This window comes from Dysidea avara, chromosome 10 (genome assembly GCF_963678975.1).
Source record: "Dysidea avara chromosome 10, odDysAvar1.4, whole genome shotgun sequence".
Classification (NCBI taxonomy): Eukaryota; Metazoa; Porifera; class Demospongiae; order Dictyoceratida; family Dysideidae; genus Dysidea; species Dysidea avara.
The window spans coordinates 2,696,113-2,718,747 of NC_089281.1; the positions used below are offsets into that span (position 1 = coordinate 2,696,113).

General features: G+C 36.3%; 1 protein-coding gene across 2 annotated transcripts in view; it reads left to right on the forward strand.

Moving 5' to 3' along the window:
- The window catches only part of LOC136267878 (uncharacterized), a 51,320-nt gene extending 32,577 nt beyond the window's left edge, over positions 1 to 18,743 (forward strand). The window contains exons 7-9 of one of the 2 annotated variants that reach the window (XM_066063051.1): positions 883 to 3,073; positions 4,473 to 4,550; positions 18,232 to 18,743. In XM_066063051.1, coding sequence (XP_065919123.1) covers positions 883 to 3,073; positions 4,473 to 4,550; positions 18,232 to 18,548 — 2,586 coding nt within the window. In that variant the 3' untranslated portion in view covers positions 18,549 to 18,743. The remainder of the gene's footprint in view (positions 1 to 882; positions 3,074 to 4,472; positions 4,551 to 18,231) is intronic. The other variant, XM_066063052.1, reaches the window with a different exon arrangement.
- Positions 18,744 to 22,635: the final 3,892 nt, after the last annotated feature.

The following is a 22,635-nucleotide window of genomic DNA, read 5'->3' on the forward strand; positions in this document are numbered from 1 at the left end:
AAATTGCTCCATCTTTGGTGAAAAATCCATATGTGTAGCTGCCAAGGCTGGTAAGTAACAAAGCTTCAAATACGTTTTTCTCTGAATCAACTATGTGCCCATACAGGTGATTTTCCAAAATCCAGTCACATATTAGCATGAATGCCATTAGGTTTATTATGCCCAGACATCAGGTCTTTGGCATTTAATTAAGTTATGTGTTGATGGTTTGGTGGTGACCACAAGTTCTGCCTAACAGTAAACTGTGCAGTTTCAGATTACGCCAGCCTACTTGTATCACCTGTGTAGCAGTTAGCAAAAATGCATTTATAATCTGTTAACCATGTTACTTGTGACATATATCCAACTTTGGATAGTAACTACAGATTAACAGATAACTGTTTTTAACACAAATGAACATTACCAGTTTGATTAGAAATGTAATGTGTACAGTGGAACCTCGATTATCCGAACACCGATTAACCGAACTCTCGATTATCCGAACAACAAATCGACTGCTCAATTAGGGTATTTTGTCAAAAAGTGTATGCTTTATTAGAGTAGTTGAGCAAAGCTCAGTATATAAATGTATGGATATTCGATCTTACGTACTTTCGATTATCCGAGCACCCTTCCCTCCCAATTAGTTCGGATAATCGAGGTTCCACTGTATTAGTTGATTACCAGGATACCGTGAAATACTGGATACCACGGTATTTTCTGAATACTGGATACCGGGAGCAAAAATGCAATACCGCCCAGCACTAAGCTAGCTTTGGCCGGCTGTGAGTGCATGTTTGGTTTAATAACATAATTGAGTTCCTTATTTCAAAGCAAGTATTTAGATTTGTTTAATTAAAGACTTTGTCAACCAAGAATTCATTTAAATGCTATTTGCTTTAGACTCCAGGATTGAAACCATCAAAACAAGTAAAAGCAATGAGCACACAACGCAGAAGATTGTTGAAGCAAAGACTTGACAGAATAAAAAGAAACCATGAAACAATTCCTGTCAGATTTCTCAAAATATTTTGCACAGGATCAGGAGCTGCTGGTAAAACTAGTTTTATTCAGTTGCTGTTGAAAAAGAAATTTAACGAAAAACATCACAGTACCAATGTTGTTCATGCCAATCAAGCTGTGTCTGTTAGGACAGCTGCTTTTCATGGTACATCTGGTGATGTTAATTGGATTGAAATGGACATAAATCTTGAAATCAGATTTTTGCGATCAGTGCTGCTTTCTCCAGATTTGCTGAAGACAAAGCCATCATCAAAATTCACTAAACAAAATGAAAATAATGAACCAGCAGTACTAACTCCTCCTATATCATCAGATGTGCCATCTATTCAACATGTTTACAGGCCTCCCAAACAGCAGAGCTCTGCTGTCAGAAAGTTATTGTCTAAGTTTTTCAAATTGTCAGTTAAGGAAGAAAAAGTGACCACCTTTCATAATATGCTTGATCCATCATTTGTTGTACCAGCTCTGAGAACTGTCACTCACCAACCAGGAGAAGTATTGAACATGATCACTATTCTAGATACCGGTGGTCAACCGGAGTACATCCACCTACTACCCACCATTAATATTTACCCTACAATAACTTTCATAGTTCATGACTTATCTAAGCGCCTTGATGATCAAGTGTTGGTGGAATACAGTCAACATGGTAAACATGTGTTTGTGCCATATCATTTGAGCTACTCTAATATGGATATGATTAAGCTTCTCGTGTCAACTGCCAATGATTCAATGGAAAGGCCTCCTTCTGATATTCCTTACTTGGTTACAACTCCTGGTTCCAAAAACACTTCATATATTTGTTTTGTGGGCACTCATGCAGACACAGTACCTAAAGATGCAGTGATTGAAACAGAAGAACAGTTATCTACTCTGGTGAGCAATGCAAAGTGCAAAGATGCTGTGTGGTACAAAGAAGATGGGCATGTTCTCTTTGCAGTAGACAATACAACAGCTGGTGAAGTTACCGAAGACCCCATAGCCAATGTGCTTCGCACCAAAATTGAAGAAGTAGCTGCAGAAGTAGATGTTTATGAACAGCCCATAATGTGGATGTTGTTGCAACTAGAAATACAAGAAGCATGTGCCACAAAGCAAAAATCATACATAACAGTTAATGAGTGCATTAAAATTGCTCAGGACACTGGCTTAATTTCAAATGAAGATGAAGTAAAGAGTCTTTTACTGTATTATCACCTTTTAAGAGTCCTGATATACTTCGAAGGTGTTCCTGGTTTGTGCGATTATGTGATAGTTGACCAACAATGGTGGTTTGATAAACTGAGCAATATCATCAGCAGTGCATTCCAGCAAAGCAAACTCAAGTTTCAAGCTGTAGAAAAGTTAAAATTTGAAGGGATACTTTCTAAAGAGCTCCTTCAGTGCATCAAATGGGAGGATGAAATTAAAGAAGAATTTTTTCTATCATTGCTTGTTCACATGAAAATCATAGCGACTGTAGCAACAGGAAATGACAACAAAGAGCAATATTTCATACCATTTGTTTTACCAACCTACAATTTAGAACACAGTGGCATTTTGGCTCAATATGGTCATCTACAAGGAGAGTCGTTGCTGATTCGGTTTCATTCAGGTCTTATACCTAGAGGACTATTTTGCTCTCTTATAGTTGAACTGATACAAAATCCACCTGAAGGTTGGCATCCTCATTTATCTGAAAAAGAAATACGTCACACTTTCAGTAATCTTATTTCTTTCAGTTTACCAAATGCCTGTTCCCTGTCATTGTTTGACAAAGTGTCCTATCTAAAAGTACAAATGAGACATCCTGAAGATAAGTTTCAGTTCCCTGTACACAATATAGCCTACTCTCAATTAGTGGAAGCTCTAGTACAGACTTGTGTTCATTTAAATTTTGACCACTCAAAATTGCAATATGGTTGTTTATGTGACTGTGGTAAAATTACTGAAGATCACATTGCTGTCCTGCCTGTAACGTCTCAGTCCTTGCTGTATGCTGAATGTAGTAGCTCCACTGTGTATCATATGAAGTTAAGTCCTTCACATACAGTTTGGCTCTCTAAAGAACAAACTTTGCCAACTACCAAAGGTTAGTTAAAGCTGTATGTATATATTCTGAAGTGTTATGCTTTAAATAACTACTATTTACGTATAAACTAATAGTAGAATAATTAGAAATTCAACCTTAGGCTTAGTGGTGGATCCAGAGGGCTCCTGCAGTCTCTGTTTGGAGTGAGTCTTTATTACCAATTTAATGGAGTTTTTTTTTTTGGGGAGGGGGGGGGGGGGCAACCAGTGTTAGTTCTTCATTCATATAAAGGCTTTTTGTACACCTGTCAGTAACAGAAGCAGTCAAATTATCTCCCTTGCAAAATCACCTGACACAACCCAACGTCAATGTACAGGGTAAGCACATTAGAGCCCATTCATTTATATACAGAGCCATGTTCAATTACTCTAATAGAATGCACACCTTAGAGGAAAATAGTCTAATAGAACAGTCAATTCTACTATTTATATAATTGAGTGTTCGGATATTTAAAGATAAGGTAATTGGGGGAGCGCTGTTATCAAATTACTTGTCATAGAACAAAAACTTAATTATCAAGCTGTTGCATACACAATGTTAACCACAAAGCCGTTATATAATGTGCGAATAGACTATTGAAAACACACATGAAATATTACAAGTTAACATAGTAAACAAAAGTAGCCTGTTTACAGTTTCAGCAATTATCTCCAAGTCTGGTTTTCAGATATTTGAGCAAGTGTGCATGTGCATGTATACACAAGGCCAATTCAAGATTTATAAAAGTAACAACACGCCACTGTTACCTATTAATCTATATAGTTCCTTTTGTTAATGCATGTTTCTCTTCATCATTATCAGTTTGAAGAATCGTCTACAATGCTTATTATCCACCATCAAAAAGTGTGCAATGACATCATCTTACAAGTACATGTAGTGTGTGCAATGGACTGGCTATCCCTGTTCCTGTTTACTTTCAGGGTGTGACTGCTACAGGTTAAGCACAGGAGTAGAAAGTATGACAAAGTTACAGAGTGCTTTAAAGTGATGCCAAGGGCATTTATAATTGATTCCGCCATATGGTAGTTGCGGTGAGTGGGTTTTTAAACACCTCTAAAACTTTATTGTCCTAGTTAACTCAGTCTCTTCTTGCTTTCTTTTGTAGCTTTCTTTTGTAGCTTTCTTTTGTAGCTTTCTTTTGTAGCTTTCTTTTGTAGCTTTAAATTAATTGTTGTATGTTGTACTACAAAGTCCTAAATGCTAAGAGTTAACAGCAAAATATTGATTATTTGTTATCACATACAGTACTGCTAGTAGCTATATACTATACTATGCCTCAGGGCTCAGGTTCAGAGTGGAACCCTTTTAAAAAATCTGAATTCACCACTGCAAATCTTGCCTAAATTCATAGGAATTTGAGTTCAAAACTAAAAGCACATAAAAACCTTTTAAAATGTAGGTCACGATCAATTGGGATCATCTCACTTGGATTTGAATGCTGCTAAACTGACAAACAAGACTCATGCTGCTATTAAAAGTATGTACATACATATGTAGCTATATACTCTTTTTGTATGTATACTGGGTGGCATGTACAATACATGTGTGTGTGTGTGTGTGTGTGTGTGTGTGTGTGTGTGTGTGTGTGTGTGTGTGTGTGTGTGTGTGTGTGTGTGTGTGTGTGTGTGTGTGTACATACGTACATGCGCATGTATGCATTTGGGAATGGCCTGGTCCATCTTTTAATATCAGATTTGGTAGGCATGGGTGACTTTGCATGGGAATATTCTACTTATGCTGTAATTCATATGCTGTGTAATGGGCAGAAACATTGCCAAGTGAAAAGCAATGTAGTTTACCAGTAATTGATGGTCACGGTGCACATTGAGACATTCAATAATTTTCTGATATGTCTATGTTTTGCACTGGTCATTATAAGTCAATATGTATCAAATTAAAGTAAAATTTTATAACATTGGGTATATAGCTCTGGGGCGGATCCAGACTTTTAAAAAGGGGGGTTCCACCTATGGTTCCACTTTGAAATTGCAACTTCAGCCTAGCTGTATAAGTTGAAGACCAAAAAAAAAAAAAAGGTCATCACCTGTTGACAATAGCTGCCACCTCACCAACTATATTTCCTTCCTTATTTATCACTAGATATATATAGCTTGCTACACTGCTCCTCAAAACACTACTGTGACTGCTCTATTAGAGTATCTCGATTTGACTGCTCTATTAGAGTATCTCGAGTGAGAGAGGCTTTTCAAAAGGGGGGTTCCATGGAACCCTTGGAACCCCCCCTGGATCCGCCCCTGTCGCTCATACAGATCAGTAATCAGTACACTCAGTAATATAATACAACTAATGACAGAATGGAATCTATATACCACTTTGACACCTCAGATCAAAGGGAATCACAGAGTTATATATCACATATTGCCCTGACCACAGGGCGATATCTAGATATCACCCTGTGGTTAGGACAATATCATGACATAGCCTTGTCCGGGACATTGGAAACAGTGGAAATTGAAAACTGAAACTGAAAATCTAAAATTGGTCAAAACTTCATATTAGCAGGTACCTCTTAACAAAGACCACCTCTCTAATAAGACCACCTATATAATAAGACCACCTCATTATAGTAGTTATGTCAAGTAGGTCCAACAAATATGGCTAGGGTGTACTCATAATGTAATGAAGTATCAATCAATCAGACAGTACTTAAAAGTTAAAATGACAGCTGCAGGGTTGTACATAAGGATATGCTATCTTATCGTGCCAAGACCTAAAGTCCATGGTCATGTCACAATGAAAATGGAGCGATTGCATGTATAATTTACTCTGCTGATACTGGATTTGATATTGGATTTCTCATGAATTGTGCATGATTTAAGAGTTGCATAGTTAAATTAATAATCTTGGACTTTGTGTCTTGGTAATAGTTAGACACTCGTGATAGGCGTCTTCGAGGATTTAAAAACCTGAGGGGATGTCAATAATTACCTGCACCTCAGTAATTACTGATGTCACCTCAGGTTTTTAAATCTTCGAAGATGCTTATTATGGGTACCTAACAATTATCAAGACACAAAGTCCAAGATCATTAATGTTGATTTTGTAACTATGCAACTCTTAAATCATGCACAATTCATGAGAAATCCATTATCAAATCCAGTATCAGCGGAGTAAATTATGCATGCAATTGCTCCATTTTCATTTGTGACATGACCATGGACTTTAGGTCTTGGCACGGTGAGATAGTATATCCTTATGTATAACCCTGCAGCTGTCATTTTAACTTTTAAGTACTGTCTGATTGATTGTTACTTTATTACATTATGAGTACACCTTAGCCATATTTGTTGGACCTACTTGACATAACTACTATAATGAGGTGGTCTTATTTTTAGAGGCGGTCTTATTATACAGGTGGTCTTAGTATAGAAGTGGTCTTTATTAAGAGGTACCTGCTAATATGAAGTTTTGACCAATTTTAGTTTTTCAGTTTCAGTTTTCAATTTCCACTGTTTCCAATGTCCCGCCCTGTCCACAACTGCCTTTGATGCTGAGGCAGTTACAAAGCATCAATTCCCTTTGAATGTTTATATAGAGTTGCTTAAAGTTTTGCATTGTGAGTTTGAGTTAAACATGTTGGTTGCATTATTGTGAAGCAAAAAAGAATTAAGTGAGTCAGCATTGCATAGTTCAGTTACAAAGCATCACTAAATAATCATTTTTGCAATATGGGGGTTGTTTTTCTACAGAATAAATTTCAACTGCATGAAAAGATGCCTCAAACATTCCCAACGTATATGTCTAAGTGTATATTTTAGCACCTTTGGTTAATTTATTCATCCACAAAGTGGTTATTTGGTTTAAAATGGTATCGCTACAACCAGTGAAACCCACAATCATTTCTTTTTTGTGTCCACAATTTAAACCCACAATCGACGTTTGCAACCTCTGTATAAAAGTAATGTGGTGAATGCAGGTTTGTCTTCCTTTACCTATTAGGTGAGCATACCAGAGTGGTATATCATACAGTACGATAGTACTGTATAGTAGGGATATTGAAAGTGTGGGGGCGATCTGTGATATAATATAACCCAAAAACCTGCCACAATTTTTCCTCACAACAACATGACAGGATTGGTTGGGTAAAACCAAGCCCAAAAGTGTTTTCAGATCGACCCGAAACGTTTCCGTCAAGTTGCTACAGGATTTAAAAAAAATTATTTAATAGAATTTTCTACTGCCTGCCTGCCTGCCTGCCTGCCTGCCTGCCTGCCTGCCTGCCTGCCTGCCTGCCTGCCTGCCTGCCTGCCTGCCTGCCTGCCTGCCTGCCTGCCTGCCTGCCTGCCTGCCTGCCTGCCTGCCTGCCTGACGTCTTCAGTCAAGCATAGCGGAAAACTGGCTATAGCTACAGCCCTAATTCTTTCGCAGAAACGTTTCTAGTTCGCTTAAGAAAAAACCTTTGGTATATTGATGAACATACAATGCTTGTGCTATTGTCTTACCTTTTATCCTTCTTTACCATGGCAAGGTTCTACCGCTGAGTGTTAATAGACTACAGTACGGCTTCCATACCAGTGTATATTGCATCAAACTATTCGAATAGACGTGGTCGCTGGTTGCACCAAAAACACACGCATACATGACTTGCTGTTGATATCGATCAGAGAGAGCAACTCAAGGTGAACTATATAGCAATGTGTAAGTCAATAAATATAGTTTATTTGGTAACAATGTTAAACCAAGTTGGATCACCAGGTCCTGCTTTACAGATTATTCGGGTCTGACTCCACGTACTAAATTAGATGTGGACGTGTTACTACACGCCATAACGTAGCTCTGCTTCTTTTGTGAGTCACGCCCACTTATGTAAATTACAGTCTGTAGACATATGGTAGCCACGCCCATTCATCAGTGTGTAGGTATGCACGAATCCATGCCCACTTACGTAAAGTACTGTCTGTAGACATATGGTAGCCATGCCCATTCATCAGTCCGTAAGTATGCATGAATCCACCTCCATTATTGTCTGCAGGCCTCACTGCAGGCTTATGTAGAGTCACACCCACTGATCAGTTGTTATTGTATAAGTATAAGAAAAAATTGGGAATTTAAAATTAGATTAGGGACAGTGTATAATGCTGCAATGTACAGTAGGGATACTCACTTCTTATTGTTTTACAGTATTTGGACATTACGTACTACTTCGATCCAGCTTGTTTCAGTACTTTTTATTGCAGCATTATACACTGTCCCTAATCTAATTTATAATTCCAAATTTTGTCTTATACTTGTTTGTGAAGTTTTTTTGCACGCTCATGACCACTAAATATCTGCTGAGTTATTCACAGCACTATTATACTAGATTATGACTCATACAATAACAACTGATCAGTGGGCGTGGCTCTACATAAGCCTGCAGACAATAATGAACGTGGATTCGTGCATACCTACGGACTGATGAATCGGCGTGGCTACCATATGTCTACAGACAGTAATTTATGTAAGTGGGCGTGGCTCATGAAAGAAGCAGGGCTACACTATGACATGTAGCAACATGTTCACATTTAATTTAGCACGTGGGGTCAGACCCGAATAATCTGTAAAGTGTGACCTGACTCGGTTTAACATTGTTACTAAATAAACTATATTTATTGACTTACACATCGCTATATAGCTAGTTCGCCGTGATTGCTCTCTCTGATTGATATCAACAGCGAGTCACATACACATGTATTCAAATAGTTTGGTGCAACCGGCGACCATGTGTATTTGAATAGTTTGATGCATCATACACTGGTAGATGGAAGCCGTACTGTAGTCTATTAACACTCAGCAGTAGAACCTTGACTGATGGCCATGGTAAAGAAGGATAAAAGGTAAGGCAATAGCGCAAGCATTGTATGCTTATCAATATACCAAAGATTTTTCTTAAGTGAACTAGAAACGTTTCTGCGAAAGAATTAGGGCTGTAGCTGTAGCCGCTTTTCCACTACGCTTGACCAAAGGCGTCAGGCAGGCAGGCAGGCAGTAGAAAATTCTGTTGAATAATTTTTTTCTAAATTCTGTAGCAACTTGACGCAAACGTTTCGGGTCGATCTGAAGACACTTTTGGGCTTGGTTTTATCCAACCAATACTGTCATGTCATTGTGAGGAAAAATCATGGCAGGTTTTTGGGTTATATTATATCACGGATTGCCCCCACACCTTCGGTGTCCCTAATATACAGTACTATCGTACTGTATGATAAGTCATAATCTAGCATAATAGTGCTGTGATTAACGCAGCACGTTATTTAGTGGTCATGAGCTTGCAAAAAAACTTCACAGACAAGCATAAGAAAAAATTAGGAATAGTGTAGCACAGTAGGGATATTCACTTCGTATTATTATGATTATGATTATGATTATTATGATTATGATTAAATACGGGTAAAGGCACAGCCTGCATACCCGATCAATGCAGTAATTATACAAAAATAACTCTTGAATCAATTAAATAACTTATACAAAAATAAATCTTGAATCAATTAAATGACTATCTAATAATGATTTAAAAGTGTTAATCGAAGAACTATTTACAACATAATTAGGCAAACTATTCCAATTGTTGGTGATTCTATTGATAAAGTAATTAGATCTACATAATGGTCTTGAGCGTTCCTTAAACAATTTGAATTGATGCCCCCTGGTAATAGATCTTGAGTACGTATATATATCAGTAAAATCGGTGGTGAAATAATTGTTAAGAATTTTGAAAAGAAATATTAGATCACCTCTCAAACGTCTATAATGAAAAGATGGCAAATCTAGTTGTGTCAACCTCTCTGAGTAAGATTTGTCTTGAAGTTGTGGGATGAGACGAGTAGCCCTTCGTTGTATCTTCTCTACCTTTCTGTTGTCTAGAATATAATGAGGCCCCCAAATATTATTGTTTTACAGTATTTGGACATTACGTACTACTCCGATCCAGCTTGTTTCAGTACTTTTTATTACAGCAGTAATTTAAGTCATAATTAGATTTAAGACAGTGCTGTCTTAAATTAATTTAATTTAAGACAGTACATTTAATTTAAGACAGTGCTGTACTTTTTATTACAGCACTGTCCCTACTCTAATTTAAAATTCCTAATTTTTTCTTATACTTGTATTACTTATACCATGGCCACTCAGGATTTGCCTGATATATATGCCCAAGCCCGAGGGCCATAGGCCTGAGGGCACGGGCATATATATCAGGCAAATCCTGAGTGGCCATGGTATAACTATTAAATATAGCTACCTTTTTTCAGCTTTTGTAATGGCACGTATTCATTACTCTAATGTGCATAATTAGAAAATACGGTCGGAGGTGCATGCATATTATTTGGAATAACTCCTAGTAATGACTCACTCCTGCTGTATACCAGGTTGCTCAAATCGATCGGACAGAGAAACAGGTCTTTCTTACTTTAAGTTGCCGTTGAACAGAAAAGCCATTTTGAAGCAGTGGATTCATGTGATCAGGAGGACAAATCTACTGATAAATGGCAGTACTTGTGTTTGTAGTATTCATTTTGTGAATGCAGCTGGGCGTTTGTTAAGGCCAGACAAAGTTCCACCTCTTCACCTTCCGGTGAGAAGCATAGGCGATAAAACTGCTACTCGAAAACTCCCTAAAGATCGCCCCTTTGTCAAGCCACAGCCCAGGCACACCAGCTGTAGCCCAGAAGTGGGGATCTCAACCTCGAGCTCTACAGAAATGATGCTACAAACATGTCGGTGTATAGTAAGTGTGAGACTATTCAAAGGGAATGGCCAAGCATAGAGGAACTAGAGCGTTTGCTTCGTGAAGAAAAGCAAAAGAACACTAGGTTATTGGAGGAGCTTGCTAGTGCAAACAGCAAACTGTTTCCTTTAGAAGACATTAAAAGCAATAGCTCTCAAGTATGTTATTATACAGGGTTTAGTTCATTCTTTGCCCTCAAGAGTTTTTATGATTATCTCGGGCCGGCTGTAGATCACCTCAGTTATTCACATGATGGTCCCATTCCTGACGAACAAGTTAAGAAATGTCGATCAAGAGCACTATCTCCACTTGAAGAATTCTTATGACCATGCTGCGTTTACGTACTGGCCTTTTTGAGCAGGACATTGCTAATCGACTCCAAGTTAGTCAGTCAACAGTATCCAGGATAGTTTGCACTTGGATAAATTTTTTTGTATCTAAAACTCAAAGACATTCCATTGTGGCCACCTAGAGAACTAGTGCATTGAATATGCCTAGACAATTTTGAGAAAAGGATCCATTGATCAAAGTCATCATTGATGCCACAGAAATATTTGTGGAACGACCACAGTTACCAGAGCTTCAAAAAATGACATTTTCTAGCTACAAAAATCACAACACTTTCAAAGCATTAGTTGGTATTTCACCAGACGGTGCTATAACTTTTGTTTCCTCACTATATCCAGGCTGTATTTCTGATAAAGAGTTGACAAGGAAGAGTGGAATTCTTGATTTGTTGGAAGAAGGGGACTCAGTTATGGCTGATACAGGCTTTGAAATTGAAGAAGATCTGATGCTTATTGGAGTGAGGTTAAATATCAGGGGCGGATACAGGGGGGGGGGGGGGGGGGGGTCAAAGGGGGCTCTTGACCCCCCCTCCAAAAGTTTCTAGTATACCAAGATTGAAATACTCTAATAGAGCAGTCACTCTAATAAAGCAGTCAGAGTATTAGAACAGTGTGTAGTGAGCTATTTAAGGATTTTTATGTACTTTATTAGCTATAAATGCGTGGTTGGTGAGGTGGGCACGTCAGCTGGCTGTGACCTTTTTTTTTGGTCTCACCCTATCAAACCAGAGACAATGTAGTGCCTCAATTCATTTTTGACCCCCCCCCCCCCCTTTCCATAAGTCTGGATCCGCCCATGAATATATATACCTCCATTTTTATGTGGTAAAAAGCAACTATCAGAAAATGAATTAGTGTCCACTAGAAGAATCGAATCTCTACGGATACATGTTGAAAGAGCCGTGGAAAGGATTAAGAATTTTCATATATTTGATTGCACCATACCTTCCTCGTTGACAGATATTGTAGATAGAATCTTTTTTGTATGCTACGTTCTAGCAAATTTTTCACCTCCTTTATGTAAGTAAATGTAAATTATTGACATTGTTTATGTATATTCTATGCGTACTCAAAAAAATCTGCATAGTAATGATGTTATTATACATATTACATAATTATGCACAAAAGAAACTTGTATATCTATGTACAATGCATGTTCTATAAATAATAACTGGGCTTGTGTTCCGGGGATATAAGCTCAGGTAAAACTTGTTGCATGTAGTAATCGTCAAGTTGACTACAAAAGAATCCTTCCATAAAGGGTCTGGGTAAATCCTTTCAATCACAATGCCGCATGTGGTGTACACGTAAAAATCACACCACTTAGATTTGGGTGAAACGTGTAGCTGTAGTTGTATTTGGTGATAATAACTGTGTGTTCTTTTCAGGTGTAGCTGTCCATCAGTAATGGAACAATAGAAGTCGGCATTCTTACAAGCCTCACGAGGATGGACAAATGCCTTAGAATATGGACATTTGAACTCAGCTATGCCCTGTGGGTTTGTTACAGATGGATCAGTAACCCATGCATCCGGTGAAGCTCCAAGCCAGCATTTCCTTGGATGTACCACAAATCCTGCCCAAGTGGCTTCACCTGACCATCCTTTTCCATGACCTTGACATATTCTTGTCTTGCTCATTGTTGATACCCCAAGCGATAGGTTTGGGTAGGTGCTGCATGACCTTAGGATATATACAAAACTGAAGCAATGAAACAGTCCTTTTCTTCTGCAATAAAACACGGCCACATTTGGAGCCAGTGATTCTCAAACAACATGCATCATGCCATTTGTCACACTCAGATTGCTGTCTGGTGAATGATTCTAAAGAGTCCCTTTCCTCAGCTGTAAGTATCAACTTCTCCAAAATATTCTGCTCAACTGCAACTGTTGGGATCACAAAAAATTGATTTGGTAAAGCTGCTGTGTCATTATCACATTCTTCATTGCCATTGAGGTCAATATCTGAAACTTCATCACTTCTGATACAGTAACAATGATCATGCTGAATTTTGTCAACTGATGGCAGAATAACATTCAAGAAACTCGGTAGTTTTTCAAGCTTCAAAAGATTGCAACGGAGTTCCTCTAGCCTTTGTGGGCAAGGGGTTCTAAACTTCAATGGCCTAGGATCAAATACCACCTTCAAGCCTCTTGATCAAGATTGTTCTGGTTTTAACTCTTGACGACGAGCACCAAGTTGGTCTACTGGAATTGGTTCTACACGTTTCCCACATGGCTGGTTCCATTCCTGCAATTTGTCTGTGCAAGTCATGTACTCTGGCAAACACCGTACGCTGCAAAAGTCTGCTAAAGCATACGAAAAGGCACCAATGTGCTTGCAACTTCCTTGTGGTGCAACTCCAGCAGGGCATCCACATTCGGCATAAAAGATATCACAACTATTTGCATTCAATGCCATCTTGAGAAAGTCTTTTCTCATCTCAGGTAAGCACTTGGCTTTTAAAAACAGGTTATCTTCTGTAGCACATACTTGAATGCCTTGAATGTGTCCACATCAAAACAAGTTGTCTGCAGATGAATTGATTGCCTTGAAATCATCAGCAGGAAGTCCATTGGAGACAGATCGGTTTACAAAATAAGATACTATTTCGCCAAAAGTAAAATGGAACTTGTCAATGATCGTAAGAGCCTTTACGAACTCTTCCCATCCACTTTCTGGGAATTCTAAGTCAGTGCAATCAACTTGATTATTAATCAATGGCGGATCCAGGATGGGGCATTTGGGGCAAATGTCCCCCCTCCCCCCCTCACCTTGTGGAGGAGCCAGCCATAACTATTTCTGATTAAAATGCTAAACTTTATGCCAGGCCAAGATCAGTTATAAAACTCATAAAAATATGCACATTTTTACTAGCATTATTACAAATTCGCCTGAAACCAGTCAAACTAGCTGTGAAATTCACCCAGCACCTTCTTGCGTACTAAGTGCCTCTAAAAATAATTATCGTGTGCTGTTGTTTAAGACATTCAGAGCTTTTTAAAGACTTCACAACCATCTGCAAAGGCGAAAATGGTAAAAATCAACAGTGAGACACTACTAAGAAGTGATTATTTGCTGCATCAAAAATGCAGCAACTAACAAGAGAATCTGGCTCTCCCCAACCACCTACAACTTAGCCTGTTTGTGCCCCTCCCCTTTCCAGCTCCTGGATCCGCCCCTGTTAATGTCCACTCCTTTAGAATCAATCTTGTCCTTAATTCCTTATTTAATACAAACCTTCACCCTGTGTAATGTTTATACGGACACTAATAATTATTCGATATAAGATGAAATATTAATGTAAACATTAAGCAACGTCCTATATGTGATACACTATAACAAAGCAAGCTCTCGTGTGAAAATACCTTATAGTATGGCTGTTGAAGGGTGATACTTGGAAAAAAATGGTATAAAGATAAAATTGGTATCATTAGATGCAGAACTTTCTGGAGAACAACATATCCAAAATCCTCTAAAATCCCCTTTGGGGAAAAAAAATTATGGACGTTTGAAGTTTTATCCTAATATAGTGCAACAAGGCATTAATATCCAAAATTTTAAATTTCATGTTTCTGATTATAACTTGAGATGTACACCACATATCTTAATTCTGTTTTTTGTACATGGTTATGTTCATGTATCTGTAGTTAGTTGTACACAGGTTACCATGACAACAACCACAATTATCTCACGATTTGTATATTAATTTTATAGTTTTTAGTTTTTTCATATCTAGTTTTACGTATAATAGTTGAGTTTGGTAATAATTTTGTGGTATGTAAATGAAAACTCTCATTAAGCCCAACAGATCATAGTTAAAAAGAATGTTTCAAAAGTAAGCTAAGGTCATTTTTGTGATTTGCATAAGGTTTCAAAAATATTTCTACTTCAAAAATATTTGCATATGTTTTCTGGAAGAAAATAGACATTGCTAAAATCTGTAGAAGTGGTTTTTGGAAATTTCTTTTTAGTATTGTGTTTAATGACATTGTGAACTCACGTTACAGTTTGAAACCACAATTTATGTATAAAAGTGTGCTCTGACACTGTAAATGTATATCCACAGTAAAGCTGCAAATTACACAATACTATTGGGCAGTGCACCACATTAAAGCATAATGAACAAAGTAGTGCATATGAATACTGTAGGTTTAAGGAAAAAAAACCATCCCTCCTGGAGGAAGACTGAGTATGGCCCCGACTAAACATTGGGTGACCTGCAGTTTGAATCCTGGGGTTGGAGGGTTTTTTCCTTACTTTGACCCCTTTTCTGTTACACCTTATCAGTTATAAGTCATTAAGTCTAGGTTAGGTAATCCTAAGGTTGCAGCACATGTTGCTGTCAGACCTTCAGTGCTGGTCACTGTAAAGTATTAATAATAATAATGTGTGGACACAGAGGCAAATATTTTGCCATTAGGGTACAATGGACAAGGAATGATTCACTCTTAGATACAATGATCAAGACTATACAAGCTAGTACAATGCCTAGTGTGAATAAAGAGCAGTACTTATTACAGTACTTATATATCCACCAGGTATAAAGGCCAGGTCTAGGAAACCAAATATCTGACATTTCCATATCCTTTACCACTAGAACTGTGCTCTAGTTTACTGTGGCATTTTTGGTGGATATTTTGCAGTCAAATAGTCAAACTAATCTGTAAGGCCTTAGTGATCTTCTGTTTCTCATCAGCATCCCACTTGTATTTTTCTTTGCCACAGATATTTTCCCATTATTAAAGATGTAGCCAACCATTATTTGTCTGAGTATCAAAAGATTGAGCATGTGAAGTTAAGTTTTAAGATTACTGCACTTATATACCACCTAACTTGTTTACTGTAGTATTGAAATCCTTAAGGATTGTGCTGTGAACCTTCTAATATTAATTTTATGTTAGTAAAATTCTGTAATCACAAAGGACAACTATATACATAGCTACATCTGAAGTAGACCATAGTACTATGGTGTTGTGCTGCTTTCAGATCAGTTATTGTATGTACATAGCTAACTAAGAGTGATACAGAGAGTTGGGGTATGATAATAAGCCTATAGCTATATTATAGCAATATTGACCCACGTGTCCATTTTCTGATGAAAAACAGAAACTCACCTTAATGATGCATGACCTAATAACGCTACTCCAATATTTTAAATTATTTTTCTCTCAATAATAAAATTAATATGATAAAGCATGTTTATATTGATCTTTGTTGAAAATCAACTACGATAGTTGAAATGTCACCTTGTGTATGTTAACTTGTGATCAGCCTCACAAAGAAGCAAGTAAAGTGTATAAGCCCTAAGGTAGCCATATATAGGCTGGCTGCTGGGGTCTCACTAAATACTATGGTGGAAAGCATGAAAGTGTTGAGGTTGAGGTATTTATATTGCAGGTTCACTTGAAGGTTACATACTGGAATGAGCTCATAGATGCTTACTAAGCTGTGCCATGCTTTAATGCATTTGTAATAATAGACACGTACACAGTTCAATCTAAATGCAAACTGTCATACTTATGGTGTACATGCGGTAGTTTCAAAAAAGTTAAATTATGTCATAACAATGGCCAATCATGGATTTACAGCTTGAGAGGGGAATATTGTAAAAGGCTAAAAGATTATTGATAAAAAAATTGTTATTGAGAAAGCATGGCAGTACTTATACATAGCTATTTACATTGAAAACGATAATTATATATGCATACAAACTGTAACAAAACAAGCATGCAGCTGCACAGTTCTAAATTACCTAAAAGTGAATTTGTTTAGTTTACATAGAATTTTATGTACATGCATAAGGTTAAGGTTAGAGTGTTTTAAAAGTTATTTTTATAAACTCAATAACTAATTCATGCTCCTATATAGTAATTTTTCATTAAAAATCAAACGACTGTACAAAAAATTCTGAAAAGAGATTCAGAGGATTTTGGATATGTCATTAATGACACCAAATTTATCATAATATCGTTTTGCTGGTTATCACCCTTCAACAGCCAGACCAATACATGTTTATCTTCTTCCAGAAACATATTATGTAAAAAAATTTTGAGTACGTAAAATTAGAAACATTTTTATGAAACCTTAAACAAATCACACAAATGGCCGAAACTTAATTTTAAAACATTTTTAAAAATGGACTACTGACTGAATTGTTGGGTTTAATGAGAGTTTCATCTATACCACAAAATTATTACCAAACTCAAAAGTAGCTTTTATATATAAAACTATACAAGGATAGCAACTAAAACCATAAATTAATATATATATATATACAAATTGCAAGATGATTGTGGTTGTTGTCATGGTAACCTGTGTACAAATAAGTAGATACATTAACATAACCATGTACAAAAAACAGAATTAAGATATGTGGTGTACATATCAAGTTATAATCAGAAACATAAAATTAAAATTTTTGGAGGTTAATACCTTGTTGCACTATATTAGCATAAAGCTTCAAACGTCCATAACTTTTTTTTCCCAAAGGGGATTTTAGAGGATTTTGGATACGTTGTTCTCCAGAAAATTCTACATCTAATGATACCAATTTTATTTTTATACCATTTTTTTCCAGGTATGGTCATTTTTAACCTTCAACAACTGCACTATTAACAGATGTCGACCCTGGGAATAGACCTTCGGTTAAGCGTATTTGTAAAACCTATGTATACCGGATAGCTATAGTACAGGTCTCACCACAGGCGGGGGATACCACTACAAAAATGTATAAATCAGTGTATGAATATCTTACCTGGCGATCAGTTCAGCTTTATTCCCCTTCGTTGGTGCTTCCCTGCTGGCGAGCCAGTCCTTCAATTCCGTAACCTTCATTTTGGATAGCCTTTTGTTGTCTTCCGCGAGGTTTTCCATCATCACAGTTATTTCTTTTAACGCACATGCCTCTCCGACCGTATTTTCTAATTACACGAATTTGAGTAATGAGTATGCACCATTATTCCTACTAGGCTATAATAATTCTGTTTTTGTTGTACTAGTATGAACGTTGTTAATATAATATGTTTTATTGTTTTTAATCACATGTACTACATTCCATAATTCCATTGTAATTGTTTTAACAGGACCTGCCATGAAGCTAATCCATGAAGTAGTTGTTCCTAGAATAGCAGCTCACTGGAGCCTTGTCGCTGATTATTTGGAATATGAATTAGAATACAAGCTGGTGATAAGGAAGCAGGGTCATGACAACCCAATTGACTGTTGTGTGATATTATTAGAAGATTGGCTGTCAGGCAATAGAGGAGTGTCTCCTAAGAACTGGTCCAAGTTGATTGAAGTTCTTAAAGAAATTAAATCCCTGAAGGGAACAACAGAGAAAATCATCAAAGATTTGTCTGAAAGTGGAGTAATTCTAGAAAGTGAAGTGCTTGATACGTAAATAAAAATAGTCATATAATTATATGCCTTTTTTGTAATGGGACAATTATAATGATGCTGATATGTATGTAATACACAAACTGTACACTATGCACATATTTTTCATATGCACCTACAATAATGTGATTGTACCAAGTTACATGTACGTGTGTATGCACTTATATTTAATATGAATTTTTTCCTTTTATATACTTTATAGTATACAACAGTGAAACCTGCATCTTTCCAGTTACCCTCAGGCCATGATTTTCTGACCTTAATAAGCTGCCAGTATAGGTCACTTTGTATAACTTCAAAAAACAACACATTAGTAGATTGTAAAGTTGTAGGTATAGACAGGTGACCTCATTGCACAGTGAGTTGATTAGACAGGTTTCACTATAATTGTATAAAATAACAATTCTGGTACTTAGTTTATGTATTATAGCATGCTGTGAAAGTTGAACTAATGCAGCAGCTAGTTCCGCATGCTGTGTGTGCCACTAACTGTATAGGTACCTGTCAAAAATTAGCATAGCTATAATTTACGAGACGCAATTATCTTGTTGAAAGTGTATTGTATTTTATTCATTAAAATGGAGTATTTGTATCATTGTGATGAGACTGACATAGCTACAAAATGTGAATGACCAAAAAATACATTATAAGAGGCTCTTTATGCATGCATATGCATGTGCAATAAATATGTATAGTTTACATATATAGTGTATGATTACGTGTTAATTGGGCATATTTGAAAGTGGCAATGTGGCAAAAGTAAGCTGCAATCAGCAGTGAATGTGCATATTATTTGGAGTGGGTATATGTATATCATGTAAAGTTATCGGCAAATTAAACATTGATCTTCGATCTCATTCCTATGGCCTCATATGGAGGATTGAATGGCTGCAGGGGTGACAACAAAAAGCTACAAGATTATTGGCTTCGATTATTGCTATGGTAACTAAAGGGAAGATCATGAGTATGCTTTTAATATAACATACATCAATCAAGAATTATCATAAACGTGTGGAGGATGTATGTATATAATATATCATGCTGATGAATAATAAAGTTCTTTGTTTCATGTTATAATAATACCTTGCAGCTTTAAGTTGTTTAACATTTAATTGACAAAGTTTCTAGTAAAATTAACAATTATTTTTGATGCATCAGTTTTGGAAAGAGTGGCAAAACCTGCCCACATTAATACAACAAAAAGGCTGTCTAAAATAAATCAACAATTTTAATGACCCTATAATTAGTCAACAGTTTTATCATAGATATAGGATATTGTAGCTGTTTTCTCACAGCAAGCAATGCATGGAAACACCAGAGAACTGATCATGATTATAGCCAGACTGCAATTGTATGCAATGTTGATACACAATGTCTCAATTGCATATATATAATAATTATTATTATGTTAACTTATGTGATAGAATTTGAAGAAATCGAATCTACTGACGTAGTAGTGATGTATAATTATTATTTGATGTTAGATATAAAGGTATTTTTCTTTCATCATCACAAGTATTTCTGTAGTGTTTATAGAGATGTTAAAGTGATATGTAAAGTTGTAATCAAGAATGCTTGCTTGGAACAGCTGCTATATACCTATATTAGCTTGGCAGGTTTACATGTCTTGTTTGCATAATGTATAGCTACATAACTGTCAATGTTGAAAACGATAATCTCTAGGTATAACGCACTTGGAACTCTCTATCACGTGGTGTGCAATTGTTTCATACACAGAAAAGTGATTTCAAAGTGTTCAATCAATACTTCTACAGTGTACAATTAATGCTGCATATTAACTATCTCATTATCAACATCCAAGACATAATAGCAATGTGGCCGCAATATATGCATGGGAAAGAACAACTAATCCTCAATACCCACTACATACTAAATAGACCTGTACCTATCGGTTGCAAGTACACAGGCAGGATTTGACACAGGAAATGATCATTGATGAGTTAGCAGATGAAAGCCATGCAGGACACAGGGCTATATATATATATATATATCACTCAGCAATTATAAACAATAAACTTATGTTTGCAAGTACCAAGTTATAAACCTTCTTGGTCACTTCATGTAGACCTGTTATCGACGTACGTGTCGTGTGCAATTGTGCATACAAGGTATCATTATTTGATTTGATCAGTGTTTGTCAAAGGGTTATAATGCTTTAATATTAACCTATTAATAATTATTAGAGCCTACTAGACATGTAAATCAGCAAATTATGCTAGCTAGTCTTCATGCTTTTCTATTTCAAGACTTCTAAATCATATTATTATTATTGTACCAAGTACATACATCAATACTTCATTTAATTTCAATAAATATACGTACCATGCATCAATTGCAATCCCACATCCAAATGAAACTTTTAGCAATCATCATATATAACAGTTGCACTATGCAATTGATTTCCCTGCAGTGATTGGTGAGTCCAATGTATTACCAGCTGAATTTTGTATTAATTTGTAAAGGAGATTCTGTGAGATAATTACATACTGTAATTTACTTTTTTTTTCTTTGTAAAATATTTTCATAAACTTGTACAAAAATTTCTTACACAAAAATTTTTACAGAAGATCAAACTACTCTAATCATGTAAATTGTACGAAAATATTTTTGCACAAAAATTTTTATCATGAAGATTTTTACATGAAAATAAAGCTAAGTATGGTACCTGAAAATTATGTCAGCAAATGCTTGGTGATTTGCATTCTTATCATACACTGAAAAATTATACTGATGACTTCATAGACTCTGGTGTACAAAGAGGTTGCTTAAATCAGTTGCTTAAATTTTATATATATTGTTTAGCTGGGCATGCAAACTTCAGCTAGTAAGCCAGTCCATATAATTATGTCGAGGCAGTATTGTACCTGATCATGACACCACCCAGGCAACAATTAAGCTACAGCAAATTAGATCTAATATTAAACCAAGTTGTCTATAATTTTACTGCGATATACTAACTATAACATGCACAACAATATGATATGGATATACTGAACTTTTGAGAAATGTGACAGAATTTTGGAAAATCGCCCATATGGGTGTGCATGAAATAAATAGAATTTTCATGTTTAGTGGGTTGATAATAAGAGCAGGGCACAGTTTTGAAAATTTTCTTGTTATTTAAGGTATTGGGACCATCAACAAGTAGATTTGCACTATAAAGTTTGTGATTTCAGTTGATCATTGAATATTTTAGGCGTCAGATGCGCACGGTGATTTTCCAAAACTTGGTTAGCTATACTAGCTAGCTGAAGCCTGCATGCCCAGCAAAACAATCTATAAAATTTAAGTAACAGAAATGTATACTTTAAATAACCCCTTTGTACACCTGAGTCTATGAAGCTAGCATAATGTTAAGTGCATGATAGGAAGCTGTAAAACCAATAAACATATTACATGTATGGTTAACAGGTCTACATACAGTACTAGAATATTCAATGTTTAAAGTGACCAAGGCTTAACTTGTACATGCAAGCTTAAGTTTATGTTGATTATTGCATAGCTCTAAAGTGTGCGTATATAATAGCTCTGTCTCCTGCATGGCTTCCATCTGCTAACTCGTTTCCCTGTGTCAAATAACTTGCAATTGATAGATACAGATCTTTAATGAAATTTTTGCTGTCAAACCCATCATGATGATTGTGTAGACTACTGAAGAACATACTAAGTCTATATATAGGATGTACACAATATAAGTGGCAAATATAAAGCCGTTGAAGTCTTATAAGATGGGATTTATGATCAATTTGTTCTTAAAGGAAAGCAGGAAAATTTAGAATTCTATTATACTGGACTCCATTTGATATACTCCAGAAGTTTAAATAGTTTATCTTCTTATAGTAAGAGAGTCTAGCTAATGGTGAGGAGATAGTTTTTGAGACATTTAGTGTTGTCTGCAAAGGGGAACAGTATATTGATCATGAGTGCTTGATAATAGCTGGGATGTTGCTCATACAAACAAGAAATAGAAGTAGACTAAGTATTCTGCCCTCTGGTAATAATTGAGACAAGACATGCGTATACATATGTTATATTTAGCTTTGGCTTTTGTCTTTGTAGCTACTTTATAC